General features: G+C 35.3%; 1 protein-coding gene across 8 annotated transcripts in view; it reads right to left on the minus strand.

Moving 5' to 3' along the window:
* Positions 1-6,998: 6,998 nt before the first annotated feature.
* The window catches only part of LOC136033317 (neuroligin-4, X-linked-like), a 185,402-nt gene continuing 177,050 nt past the window's right edge, over positions 6,999-15,350 (minus strand). For all 8 annotated transcript variants that reach the window (XM_065714108.1, XM_065714110.1, XM_065714104.1 and 5 more), the window contains one exon: positions 6,999-7,257. In XM_065714108.1, coding sequence (XP_065570180.1) covers positions 7,201-7,257 — 57 coding nt within the window. In that variant the 3' untranslated portion in view covers positions 6,999-7,200. The remainder of the gene's footprint in view (positions 7,258-15,350) is intronic.

Raw genomic sequence — 15,350 nt, forward strand, 5'->3', positions numbered from 1 at the left:
CTGAGAGTCTTCTTGGTGGAGCTCCAATGTTTGCAGGGCTTGGTTGACATGATTTGACTGAGGGCTTGGTGGAGGTGTAGCTACTTTTGTCCCCTGCTATTGGTGGGATCCTTACTGTGTCCTTGGTGGGGGTAAAGGAATGCTAAGGTAAGTGGACTCTGTTTCACCATAGTTTGGAACTATGGTGTTATAGCTCTTATGTATGGTTTTAGCTCTTATGAAGAAAACCATAAAAACTATATAAATTTTTGCAACATTAACCAATAATGAAACTTTGGCTGTAAAAAGTAACAGAAATCAAATTTTTTAAAAATCCGAAAAAGAAAATTTCAAAGAAAAGTAAAGAGCTACATTAAACTTTAATATGAGCATATATTAAATCCAGTATTAATCCGAACTTAAAACGACCAAAAATTACTATCCAAGAATAAGTGAAACCCGAAACGAGCCGAAATAAAAAAAAATCATGGCTTGCATAAAAATAACAGATACTGATAAAGGTGAATAAAGAAATTTTAAAACGAGTAGAAATTAAAATGAGCACTCGAAACTAAGCTGGATTGAAGGAAATTAAATCTCACAAACAGGAGTATGGCAACTCCGTCGAGCTGGCAAAGCGATCTGAAATTAAAATAAATAATCACATCAAACATGAAAATAATAGACACTGAAATAGGTGAATAAAGAAATCTTAAAATATGTAGGAATTGAAAATGCATGTGCGCTTTATTTAAAACCAACTATGTTTTTTCTTATAATTATAACATGGAAAAATGAAATAATTCTATTAAAAAAGATCTTTATTGCCGAGATTTCGAGGAATTAACATCATTATATACTAAACATTCAAATAGTTGAGTTTCACCAGTATTTTTCAGTCGTTTTGATTAATATAAATATTCTGTTTTTCATCAATAATTTCTTAGATCACACTGCTTTTCCATTTACAAGAGAGAGTTTAAGAGGGATAAAAACGCGTTTAATTTAAAGACAGGAGTGACAGACGCTCATAAATTAAGAAGATAATTTAGCAAGCATATTATGAAAATAGTATTTAAATCTCGACAAAAAATTGGCTCGTTACTAAATCAAACAGTTCGTGGTAACGAACTGTAGTAAGGAGCGACCCGGCTCAATAGTAACCAAAACTCTAAAAAATGGAATTTTGATATCAATATCTACATCAAAAGAATCGCATTTTAATGCTGATTTTAAATGTATAAGTTTCATCAAGTTTAGTCTTACCCATCAAACGTTACGAGCCTGAGAAAATTTGCCTAATTTAGGAAAATAGGGAGAAACACCCCCTAAAAGTCATAGAATCTTAACAAAAATCACACCATCAGATTCACCGTATCAGAGAACCTTATTTTAGAAGTTTCAAGTTCCAAGTTTGACTCTTTCAAGTTTGACTCTTTGCCACAATTCTACTTTTTAAAACAATTAAAAGCTTTAGCGTAAAGAGCGAGGGATTGCGGAGGGGACAACTCATTTCATATACGGAGTAATTTCTGTTCGTTTTAAGTTTTAATGTCGCTCCTTACTTTCAACTAAAAAAATTAGTTTTTTTTTTATTTAATAATGGAAAGGATGGGGTTCCAAAAACATACAAAGAGGCTTAGACAAAATTCCTTGTTCTTGTGGTAAATTTTATGTAGGAAGGAAACAACGAAATTTAGAAAATAGACTACAGCAATACAAAAATGCCATTGAATGTTTGCTAAAATATAATCAAAAATCAGGAACGTTTCAATCAGCTGTAGCAGAACATTCATTTGATTCTTTTCATCATAATGTATTGTTTGACCAGACGAAAATTGTAGAGACGTCTCTAGACCTCTTGCAAAGCTTAATAGAAATTATTGACATTAGAAAAATTGTCTATGAGGGAATCAATATTAATAGAGACGAAGGGGACTTTAGAATTAGTTCAATTTATAGTAGTTTACTTAATGGGCAGGTGAAATTTTCAAACAATAGTAATTTACATCATAGTCCTTTAACAGCTGACAACCGTGTAAGCGATAGTCAGGATCAAATAGTTCGTTTTAACGAACTGTAGTAAGGAGCGACACGGGTCAATAGTAACCAAAACTCTAAAAAACGGAATTTTGATACCAATAGCTACATCAAGAGAATTGCATTTTAATGCTGATTTTAAATATATAAGTCTCATCAAGTTTAGTATTACCCATCAAAAATTACGAGCCTGAGAAAATTCGCCTTATTTTAGAAAATAGGTGGAAAACCCCTTAAAAGTCATAGAATCTTAAATCACACCATCAGATTCAGCTTATAAGAGAACCTTATTGTAGAAGTTTCAAGCTCCTATCTACAGAAACGTGGAATTTTGTATTATTTGTCAGAAGGTAGATCACGGATGCATGTACATTTGCTTGTTTTTTTTTTTTGTTTTATTTCCCAGAAGTGATCGTATCGACCCAGTGGTCCTAGAATTTTGCGAGAGGACTCATTCTAACGGACATAAAAATTTCTAGTGCCCTTCTTAAGTGACCATAAAATTGGAGGGCATCTAGGCCCCCTCCGACGCTAATTGTTGTCCCAAAGTCACCGGATCAAAATTCTGAGATAGCCATTTTTTCAGCGTAGTCGAAAAACCTTATAACTATGTCTTTCGGGACGACTTACTCCCTCACAGTCCCCGTTGGAGGGGCTACAAGTTACAAACTTTGACCAATGCTTACATATAATAATGGTTATTGGGAAGCGTAGAGACGTTTTCAGGGGTATTTTTTGGTTGGGGGAGGGGTTGAGAAGAAGGGGATATGTTGGGGGAACTTTCCATGGAGAAATTTGTCATGGGAGAAGAAAATTTCCATGAAAGGAGCGCAGGATTTTCAAGCACTATTAAAAAAACAATGAAAAAACCAATATGAAGAAATTTTTCCACTGAAAGTAAGGAGCAGCATTAAAACTTAAAACGAACAGAAATTATTACGCATATGAGGGGCTCACATCTTCCTAATACCTCACTCTTTACGCTAAAGTATTTTTAGTAATTTCAACTATTTATTCTACGGCTTTTGTGATTCAGTTGTCATTCTTAAGGAATTAGGACAAAATTGTAGCTTTCATCTAAAGAGCGAGGTACTGACGAGGGGGTGAACCCGCTCATATACGTAATAAAAACACGAGAATGCAGAAGTTCGTAACGTAAGCTAATTTGTAAGTTACGTATATCTTTTACTAATAAAAACGGTCGTAAAAAGTCCTGGTTGCCTTTTTAAGTAATCAAAAAACTGGAGGGCAACCAGGCCTCCTCCCCCTCCCTTTTTCTCAAAATCATTTGATCAAAACTATGAGAAAGCCATTTAGCCAACAATATAAAGATGCAAATTTCGTTTTTATTATTCATCTGCGTAGAGCTAAAATCAAAACATCCATTGATTCAAAGACGTTCAGAAATTAAATAAAAGGAAAATGTTTTTTTAACTGAAAGTAAGGAGTGACATTAAAACTTAAAACGAACAGAAATTACTTCGTATATGAAAGGGGCTGCTTCCTCATCAACGCCCCGCTCTTTACGCTAAAGTTTTTTACTGTTTTAAAAAGTAGAGTTGAGAGAAATTCAAACTTTAGTGTAAAGAGCGGGACGTTGATGAGGAAGCAGCCCCTTTCATATACGAAGTAATTTCTGTTCGTTTTAAGTTTTAATGTCGCTCCTTACTTTCAGTTAGTAAAACTTGATTTATTTATTTAATACGGTCAAGGATAGCAGGAGTCAACGAACGGCAGCTAAAATTGCAAATTAAAAAAATCACTCAATTTATAGTGCATGAGTTTCGTTGACCTGCTTACCATATCTAAATAGTTCAAGGGTTTTAACCTATAAATTTAATCAGGGGCGGTGACTTGATATTTGTTTGTTCAAATAAAATTGATATTTTATTTTTGATAGATCCCATTTGCCAATCAGATCTTATAGACGAAAATTATCTAGAGATTTTGATGTTCTTATTTGTGATTATTTCATAAGTTTCAGTTGTGCCGTACTTCATAAGTTTCATTAAGATGTGATTTTTATTTATTTGCTTTGTATTTCGTTTTTTTTCTTTGTCTTTTTCTTTAGATGATTAACTAAGTCTTTTTCATTTTTTTTCATTGATAATGGATCCTGGATGTGGAGTCGAAATATTCGGATTTTTTTTATTAATTAATGATTTGTTTTTGTTTTTTTAGTACGCCTGTCACAGCTTTCTTTAAATCAAACCTTTTTTCTCTCTCAAAATCTTTCTTGTTTTTCATCAGTGTTGTGTTTAAAAAAACGCATTGTTCAGATTATATATATATTTTTAATACAACTTAAATGCGGCATTAGGTTTTATAACGTTAATGTGTGGGTGGAAGGGGGTATGGCAGGAGCAAAAACCACTGTTTCTGGTACCATAATTCGAATTAGTTATAAGTTTGAGCTCAGCATTAATTTTGATTTCTACTCGTTGTAAGATTTATTTTTTCATCTATATCAGTATCTGTTACTTTAATTTTTGATGTGATTATTTATTTTAGTTTCTGTTTGTTTTGGGTTCGATTTATTCTTCAATAGTAGTTACTGGCTGTTTTTGTTAGAATTGTTATGGGGGTTTATTTCTGCTTGTCTTAAGTCTTGGCGTGGTTGTTTACTATTCTATTTTTCAGAAAGTTTTTTTCTTTGCTAATGTCCAAAAAAGTATAGTGCTCAGCCCCTGGTGAATATCCTACATTCAGTATGTTTTCGCTACAGAAATAAATTTGTAAAAAACAAATCTTTCTGGTTTAAGTAGAAAGCAAAGTTGAAATTTTATGAAAATGAAAATAGTTGTTTTGTAGCATGTACAAGCATATATCTACAAAAAATGTGCAAAGAAAGCGACTGATGATGTTTTGATGTTTTTGGGACTATTTCAGACTAGCACCTTGGTGAAAAAGTAAAGTTGCCAGAGGCGTGGGAATTTTGCGCCTATTGAACCTGTTTTTACCATAATTGGTTCTTCTAATACTGTACCATACTAATATTGTGACTTATATTTCTTATGGTTGTGTTCTTTGGTTTATGCAAGTTGTTAAAGACTGCAGACTCTTCAAAGTAGAACCGCACATCTTCTTGGTAATTATGTAGAAATATGAACGGTACCGCCTCGTGTTTTAAGAAATTACGAGTGCTTAATATGGCCAGATTCGCGATTATCAAGCTGCTGTTTTTCCTTATCGATGTTCGAATGATCCATGTCCTGCAGTTTTTATTGATTTTTTTTCCCGCTTAAATCGTCTGCTGCAGAGGTATGCGACAAGGGAAGCGGATAATTTTGTGGTTGAGCACCGAGACACCACACGTGCTGGTTTCAGAATTAGGTATTTAGCTCCGGCTATTTGGAATGATATCCCAGCTGGTATTCGGGAGGCTTAGCAAGCTTCGGGAGGTTTTCTTCTTTGACTTAATTCAAAAATCCACCAGTTATTGTCTTCTTCCCCCTCTTCGACAACTGTTGGATATATATATATATATATATATATATATATATATATGTATATATATATATATATATATATATATATTTATATATATGAAATCAAATCTATGTCTTCCTGAGTGTCTCTCTGCCCTTTATGCATGACTACACTGTTCATCCGATCGCCAATAAATTCAACCTTATTTTTTGACTATTTTTGACTTTCAAAACACGATCGTTATTTTTCAAGACTTTTCTGAAATTGTATTTTTTTTTTACATATTCTCGGAATCTAGAGATCAACAATACAGTTTATTCGGTATGCAGCATAATTTTCCAAATACTTTGAAATTTAAAATTGAATTGTTATTTTGCATGCAGATAAAATTTTCGAGTGAGAATTGTCGGAGGGGGGATTGTCAGGGGGAATTTTCCACGGGGGGAATATCTGTTAAGGGAATTTCCGCATGGGGGAGAATTTCCACATAAAAATGAGTTTGAATTTCATATCTTTTTTAAACTCTTTGCATAGGTAATTAGAATAAACTAATCAGGTAATTTGTATAAGTGCCGGATTAAAAAACGACTTAATTCTTCCAGATGTATTTTTTGGGGGAGTATTTTAAGCGGAGGGAGGATTTTTGAGAAGAATGTTCGTTTAGGAGGAGTTTCTAGGAGAAAATTTACCGCTGGTGGTGGGTATTTTTTTGGTAGGAATGTCCGTGGAGGATACGTTGTCACTGGGGGAGGGGGAAAGAGAAATTTTAGTAGAGTTTTTCAAATACTTTCTTGTTGAAAATACAATCGTTATTGATACACAAGGTAAGTTTTCCGCAGGGGATAATTTGCTGCAAACGGAGTTTTCCACGGGAAGAAATTTTTCTTAAGTTTTATTTCTCACAAGTTTCATTTATTGATGCCGCTATAGCGTGCAACGGTTAAATTAGTTTGCAGTATAAAATGTTGTCTGTGGTTTCCAGGGTCTTAAACTAATATTTTATCAAAATTGATGTGAAAACTATAAACGTTATTCCTTTTGTTTTCATTTTCTTTTTTCACTCTGACAATATGTTCTAGTACCTAGTTAAATCATACTTCAAAATACACGTATGATTCTGGGCCTGCCCCTTCTCACCCAAAGGGAATAGTATTGATACAAGAGTTAATATTTCTTCCTAAATACACCTTGCGACAGGCTTGACACCCTCCCACCAAATCTCAAACTTTTTGCCCAGATTATTTTGTTTCTACCAAGCATGACAAACACAATATATGGTAGGCTATCATTTATGTGGCAGTCCCATGATTTTGAATAATTGCACCTCGATAATATAGCTCAACTCTAGATAATATAACTTGCAAAAAAGATTTAAACGTCCTTAAAGAGTGATTTAAATACACTACTATGCACTTTAGAGTATTCGTTAACTAAAAATTATAAAACAGCTAATTTGCCTAGCGTCTAGGGCTGATCACTCTATTTTTGGTACAATTCTGTTACTACCCTCTTCAAAATGGATGCATTCTAAATTTATGAGTAAACAAAGCGAAAATAGCACATTTTTTAAAGATATACAAACGTTTAATAAACATTTCATCTTCTTATGAATGTATTTCAATACTCTTTAAGAATTGGCAGCATTCAGTTCAAGAAATTGTTGTATTCCGAGATTGGAGTCGATTTCCACCAACTTTTGCCGGGTACTTGTTCAAATGTCACAATTTTTCGCGTAATATTTATACGTCTCAGTTACGCTTCTAGTCGATGCTCTTGTTCCCTCGGAGGCCTTAAAACGCCTTGGCTGAACTGTAATTATATAAAATAATGAGGAAAAGACCCATGTGAATAAAAGATGGAAAAAAGGGAAAGAACAGTTATATTTAACTATTAATCCTTAATTGGGTGCATCTGAAAGACTCATTATGGAAAAGTGTCTTAGTAACACAGAATTGTTATTCTTTGCATGTTATGCATTGTTGTGTATGATCCATCGTTAAAATATTGTATATTCTTAGTTCAACTTATAAACAGAAAGATTACAATAGAACTGGAATTTACGAACGCCATTTGAGGATACTGATTTTAATTCCATAAATAGATTTCTTCAAAAACTTTTGTTTGGGTAAAGCTATTTTCCATTTTCTGGCATTTTCTATCTGCTGAGAGGAATTTAATTTATTCCCAAGATTATTGAATATGCAAGAAGTTCTGATTTTCGGCTGTTTGGAAATGCGCCTTATTTTCTAAATTCAAAGTGAAATTAGGTCGGCATAATTAACGACAATTAAGTCGAAGACGTCTGCTATCACGTTTCCTAGGCCTTGCTGATAGCAAAAGTTCCTGTTTCTGCGATCTTTAGCATGTGATATATCTTTTGTTAATTTTATATTTACATACCTTCACCTTATCTTCAAAGTCTTCTTCGTCAGTAAAGCGTAAAAGAAAATCTGGTTTTAGAGGGCTCAAAAGGCCGGTAGCCAAACACGAATTATTCTGGTTTTACTAACAGTTCTTTTTCTTTTTTTATGGCACTTGGTACTAACCAAGTGACACATAGCAATCGCAAGTTCTGTCGGTCTGTCGGTCCCTGTTTTGCTATTTAGGCACTTCCAGGTAAGCTAGGACGATGAAATTTGGCAAGCGTATCAGGGACTGGACCAGATGAAATTAGAAATAGTCGTTTTCCCGATTTGACCATCTGGGGGGAGTGGGGGGCCGGTTAATTCGGAAAAAATAGAAAAAATGAAGTATTTTTAACTTATGAGAGGGTGATGGGATGTAAATGAAATTTGATATTTGGAATGATATTGTGTCTCAGAGCTCTTATTTTAAATCCCGACCGGATCTGATGACATTGGGGGGAGTTGGAGCGGGGAAACCTAAAATCTTGGAAAACACTTAGAGTGGAGGGATCGGGATGAAACTAGATGGGAAAAATAAGCACAAGTCCCAGATACATGATTAACATAATTGGAACGAATCCGCTTTCTTTGGGGTAGTTGAGGGGGGGGGAGGTAATTCTGAAAAATTAGAAAAAATGAGGTATTTTTAACTTACGAACGGGTGATCGGATCTCAATGAAATTTGATGTTTAGAAGGATACCGTGCCTTAGAGCTCTTATTTTAAATTCCGACCAGATCTGGTGACATTGGGGGGGGGGGGGGGAGTTGGGAGGGGGAAACCTAAAACTTGGAAAACTCTTAGAGTGGAGGGATCGGGATGAAACGTGATGGGAAAAATAAGCACATGTCCCAGATACATGATTAACATAATTGGAACGAATCCGCTTTCTTTGGGGTAGTTGGGGGGGGGGAGGTAATTCTGACAAATTAGAAAAAATGAGGTATTTTTAACTTACGAACGGGTGATCGGATCTCAATGAAATTTGATGTTTAGAAGGATACGGTGTCTTAGAGCTCTTATTTTAAATCCCGACCGGATCTGGTGACATTGGGGGGGGGGAGGGAGAGTTGGGAGGGGGAAACCTAAAACTTGGAAAACACTTAGAGTGGAGTGATCGGGATGAAACTTGGTGGGAACAATAAACACAAGTCCTAGATACATCATTGACATAAACTGAACGAATCCGCTCTCTTTGGGGTAGTTGGGGGGGAGGGTTATTTCTGAAAAATTAGAAAAAATGAGGTATTTTTAACTTACGAACGAGTGATCGGATCTCAATGAAATTTGACATTTAGAAGGATATCGTGTCTCAGAGCTCTTATTTTAAACCTGACCGGATCTGGTGGCATTGGGGGGTGGAGTTGGGAGGGGGAAACCTAAGACTTGGAAAACACTTAGAGTGGAGGGATCGGGATGAAACTTGGTGGAACAAATAAGCACAAGTCCTAGATACATGATTGACATAACCGGAACGGATCCGCTCTCTTTGGGGTAGTTGGGGGAGGGGTTGATTCTGAAAAATTAGAAAAAATGAGGTATTTTTAACTTACGAACGGGTGATCGAATCTCAATGAAATTTGACATTTAGAAGGATATCGTGTCTCAAAGCTCTTATTTTAAATCCTGACCGGGTCTGGTGACATTGGGGGAAGTTTGGGGTGGGGGAACCTAAAATCATGGAAAACGCTTAGATTGGAGGGATTGGGATGAAACTTGGTGGGAAAAATAAGCAGAAGTCTTACATACGTGATGTACATAATTGGAACGGATCCGCTCTATTGGGAGGTGGGGGGTTCATTCTGAAAAATAAGAAAAAATGATGTATTTTTAACTTACCAAGGAGTGATCAGATCTTCATGAAACTTCATATTTAGAAAGACCTCGTAACTCAGATCTCTTATTTTAAATCTCAACCGGATCAAGCGTAATTGGGGGGGGGGGGCAGTTGGGGGGGACCGGAAATCTTAGAAAATACTTAAAGCGGTGATATCAGGATGAAACTTGGTGGGAAGAATAGAAACCTGTCTAAGATAAGTGACTGACATAACCGGACCAGATCTGCTCTCTTTGGTGGAATTGGGGGGGGGGGTAATTTTGAAAATTGAGGTATTTGTAACTTACGAAAGGGTGACCAGATCTTAATGAAATTTGACATTTAGAAGGATCTTGTGCTTTAAAGTTCTAATTTTAAATTCCGACCAGATCCTGTGACATTTGGGGGAGTTGGAGGGGGAAATCGGAATTCTTGGAAAACGTGAAAATTGGGTTTTTTTTTTATCTCACGTATAGATGATCGGATGTTAATGAAATTTGATTTTTAGAAGTAATTCATGTCTCAGAGCTCTTATTTCAAATCATGACCACATCTTTTGACATTGGGGGGAGTTGGAGGGGGGAATCTTGGAAAAACACTTGGAGTGGAGGATTCGGGATGAAGCTTGGTGGATAGAATAAACAAATGTCCTTGATACGTGATTGACAGAATCGTACTGGATTCGCTCTCTTTGGGGGAGTTGGTGGGGGGGGTTCAGTGATTTGGCAAGGTTGGTGCTTCTGGACGTGCTAGGACGATGAAAATCGGTAGGCGTGTCAGGGAGCTGCACAATTTGACTTGTTAAAGTCGTTTTCCCAGATTAGACCATCTGGGGGTCTAAAGGGAGAGGAAAAATTAGAAAAAAATAGGTATTTATAACTTACGAGTGGGCGATCGGATTTTTGATATTTAGAAGGACATCGTGACTCAGAGCTGTTATTTTAAATCCTGACCGGCATTAAGCCTCTTATTTTCCTTTTAAATCAATCTATTGATTCATAGAATTTTGTTAGAGCTCATACCATATGATCTCTTGGCTCTTAGCTCTTCATGCCGCGTCACAATGAGCTCTTAGGGCTTGTTTTTCATTTAAGTTTGAAAAGAATATTGATTTAATTCTTGTTCGTTTTAGGTCTGATTTATTCATAAATATTAGTTCCTGTTTGTATCAAATTTGAATTGTCGGTGGACTCAGAGCTCTTATCGCCTCGTCACAAGTGCCATATGAGCTCTTAGCTCTTGTTTTTTTTTATTTAATCGTTCGTTTTGATTCATGTTTGATGTTGCTACTATCAAACAGTTCGTGGTAACGAACTGTAGCAAGGAGTAACCCGGCTGAGTAGTAACAAAAACTCTAAAGAATGGATTTTGATACCAATAGCTACATCAAAAGAATCGCATTTTAATGTTGATTTTAAATATATAAGTTTCATCAAGTTTAGTGTTACCCATCAAAAGTTACGAGCCTGAGAAAATTTGCCTTATCTTAGAAAATAGGGGGAAACAACCCCTAAAAGTCATAGAATCTTAACGAAAATCACACCATCAGGTTCAGTGTATCAGAGAATCCTATAGTAGAAGTTTCAAGCTCCTATCTACAAAAACGTGGAATTTTGTATTTTTTGCCAGAAGGCAGATCACGGATGCGTGTTCATTTGCTTGTTTGTTTGTTATTTTGATTTTTTCCCAGGGGTGATCGTATCGACCCAGTGGTCCTAGAATCTTGCGAGAGGGCTCATTCTAACGGAAATGAAAAGTTCTAGTGCTCTTTTTAAATGACCATAAAAATTGGAGGGCACCTAGGCCCCCTCCCACGCTAATTATTTTCCCAAAGTCAACGGATCAAAATTCTGAGATAGCCATTTTATTTAGCGTAGTCGAAAAACCTTATAACTATGTCTTTGGGGACGACCTACTCCATCACAGTCCCCGTGGGAGGGGCTAAAAGTTAAAAATTTTGACCAGTGCTTACATATAGTAGTGCTTATTGGGAAGTGTACAGACGTTTTCAGGGGGATATTTTGGTTGGGGGAGGGGTTGACAAGATGGGGATATGTTTGGGGGATTTTCCATCGAGGAATTTGTCATGGGGGAAGAAAATTTCCATGAAGGGAGTGCAGGATTTTCTAGCATTATTTAAAAAAAAAACAATGAAAAAAAAAATAAATATGAAAAGTTTTTTCAACTGGAAGTAAGGAGCAGCATTAAAACTTAAAACGAACAGAAATTATTACGCATATGACGGGCTCACCTCCTCCTAATACCTCGCTCTTTACGCTAAAGTATTTTTAGTGATTTCAACTATTTATTCTACGGCTTTTGTGATTCGGGGATCATTCTTAATGAATTGGGGCAAAATTTAATCTTTATTGTAAAGAACGAGGTACTGACAAGGGGTTGAACCCCTCATATATGTAACAAAAACATGATTACAAAAGTCGTTGCGTAAGCTAATTTATAAGTTACGTCTATCTTTTTCTAATAAAAACATTCGTAAAAAATTAAAAGTTCTAGTTGCCTTTTTAAACAACCAAAAAATCGCAGGGCAACTAGGCTTCCTCCACCGTTCCTTTTTTTCTCAAAATCATTCGATCAAAACTATGAGAAAGCCATTTAGCAAAACAAATAAATAAATAAACTTGCAAATTTTTTGTTAATTATTTCTTAGCGGAGAGCCAAAATCAAAACATTCATTGATTCAAAAACGTTCAGAAATTAAATAAGAAAAACAAGTTTTTTTTAGCTGAAAATAAGGAGCAACATCAAAACTTAAAACGAATAGAAATTACTTCGTATATGAAAGGGACTGCTTCCTCATCAACGCCCCGCTCTTTACGCTAAAGTTTTTTACTGTTTTAAAAAACAGAGTTAAGAGAAAGAGTAAAAGTTTTTTACTGTTTGAAAAAGCAGAGTTAAGAGAAAGAGTAAAAGTTTTTTACTGTTTTAAAAAGCAGAGTTAAGAGAAAGAGTCAAACTTTTTTACTGTTTTAAAAAGCAGAGTTAAGAGAAAGAGTCAAACTTTTTTACTGTTTTAAAAAGCAGAGTTAAGAGAAAGAGTCAAACTTTTGCGTAAAGAGGGGGGCGTTGATGAGGAAGCAGCCCCATTCATATACGAAGTAATTTCTGTTCGTTATAAGTTTTAATGTCGCTCCTTACTTATAGTTAGTAAAAGTTTTTTTTTATTTAATTACCAATGAAAAATCACCTTTTGGTTGCCTTGTGGTCGACACTGTTTTTGAACGTTCTTTCTCCACTTAATCTATTTAAATCTTCACTTTTTGCCCCCTTCCGTGGAGCTCTTGTATACTTTAAGTTCTCATTACCTCTACACACCTCATTCAGATCGGCCCAAGACAGATCGTTGACAAGAACAGTCTTTGGCAGTCTTTCATCTTTCATTCAAAGAACTTGGCCTAGACATCGTCTTTTTTTTTTTATTAAAGCCCCAGAATGTTGGATCGAACAAGATTTATAAACAATTTGTTGTTTAGTACGCAGTGATCAAACAAGTGCCTAAACTATCCTTAGAAAATTCCTCTGGAAAACATTTAACAAATACTCCTCAGTCTTTCATGCCCCCGCGAAGCACACGCTGTTATTACCCATGGGTTTCAGTTTTATCATCGGAGTTTTTTAAATTTAGTTGAGATTTTATTTATTTGTTAATTATAATTTCTGTTCATTTTAAGCTTGAATTAGAGAAATATTTTAAATAAGTAGTTTTAAGAAAAAACGCTTTATTGATGATGTTTTTACAATTTTCACTAATTGTGTGTCGATACAGCTGGATGTAAAGTAAATAGTAAAGTGCCAACGGCAGTGAGAAAACTGACTTGCCCCTAGAAAACTAATATATAAACAATAAATTGGGTTACGCAATGAAGAAACTCTCAAGACGGTGCTTAGTAGAGAAAACTAATTGAGAATTTTGGCAATAGAATGGACTACCTAAGCAAAACAAAAAACTTCTACTACCACTATGAAATACACAGTGGAGCAAAAAGCTGTTTATTATCAACCTGAAAACCAATCTTGAGACTTTTAAACCATTTCAGTCCTTTCAAAGGGTCACTTTAACCCTCAGATGATTTTCCATTTGACCCTGGATGGACGGCTACAGCAGACGAGCTTTGGAACTCTGTCATCCTTCATCCGTCATAGTGCTTTAGCCATTTCAATCTTTCTTTAATTTTAACCCTAGAAAATGGGATTGAACTGTATGAGCTATGTGGGATTACACCAAGCTTGCTGTTTGATATAGGGTCAAGTCAAATACGTACCTAACACTATCCATATGATCCCGGGCAATCCCGAGGCGTTTCTACGACCTCAATCCATTCAGAGGTTCACTCCTTATACCGCTCCCCATAAAATTCCAACTCCCTCTGAATTTGTGCTTTTTGCCCTTCCTACCCTGTTTGGAAACAACCAGTTTTTTATTTGACAGCAGATAGACGGCCACAAAAGGAAGTCTTTGGAAGTATGTCTTCCTTCATCCATACAAAGCACCCTAGCCATTTCAACTATTTTTTAATTATTATTCTAGAAAATGAGAATGAATTGTGTTTAATCCCAGCTTGCTGTTCGATATACGATTAGTCAAATACGCACCCAACTCTATCCATAGATAATTCCTCTAGAAAATATTTCAGAAAAATCTCCTTCTGCCTTTCGAAGCGCCCTCATTACAAAACTATGCTTGACACCAGTCATTGCTGTGGCTTCCGATTTTTTAATCATGGTTTGCAAACTTACCTTCCTATTTGTCACCCTGGGGCTGGGCTATTCAACTTTTTACGTCTTCACTCTATCCAGGATCTTCAGTAATAATGTCACCCAGAGAAGTGAAGATTTCTGTTAATTGATTTTCTCGTTACCCAGCATCACCCCTTCATAAAAAGTTATTCCTGGTCTAAGTGACTTGTTCTTCTTAACAGTAATTTTCAAACCTATTGTTTCACCTTAAACTCTCAAAACCACCAAAATTGCAGTCATTTTGCCAACATTTTTATCTAGGACAATCACCTCACCTGAATAATCTAAAAACATGAAGTTTTACATCCTCTCTCCTTTTAAAAACCCCGCTATTCTTTTCTTCAAACATTTTATACAGAGTTTTAATTCTAACAGCACAATCCTACCAAGTAATTCAATTCTAATAAAATTAAATTAATGCCTCTAAATTCATTACGCTTACTCTTATTGCCCTTAATATACAGGAATTTGATTTTGAAATTCAACTCACAATACAAACGAGGAAACTAAGCGTAAACCAACGGTAAGACGGTCCTATTATCGTTCGTTTATTTATCTATTGTGTATTATGGAAAGGCAATGTGGTCTTCATTGTTAAAAGACGAGTAACAAAGACACAATGAAAATTTTATAGTTAGAAACTGTATATTTTTATGCAATTTTTTATATAAACACCAAAAGAATTATCTTGAAATACTTAGCGAAATCTTTGGTTGATTTTGATTTTCCTTGTTACTGAGTTTGGCATGTCCCTAATTTTGACAGTGGATTTCTGGAGGATTTCGTATATATTGTTTAGATTTTTATCTAGGTCACATTTACATAAATAGATAAATTTTGACATAGTGAAAAATTTTGAATAATTGTTTAGTTTTAATATAGATTGTGAATGGGTAACTTAAATACACGAGAGCCAGAACTAAGGTA

This window comes from Artemia franciscana, chromosome 11 (assembly GCF_032884065.1).
Source record: "Artemia franciscana chromosome 11, ASM3288406v1, whole genome shotgun sequence".
NCBI classification, from domain to species: domain Eukaryota; kingdom Metazoa; phylum Arthropoda; class Branchiopoda; order Anostraca; family Artemiidae; genus Artemia; species Artemia franciscana.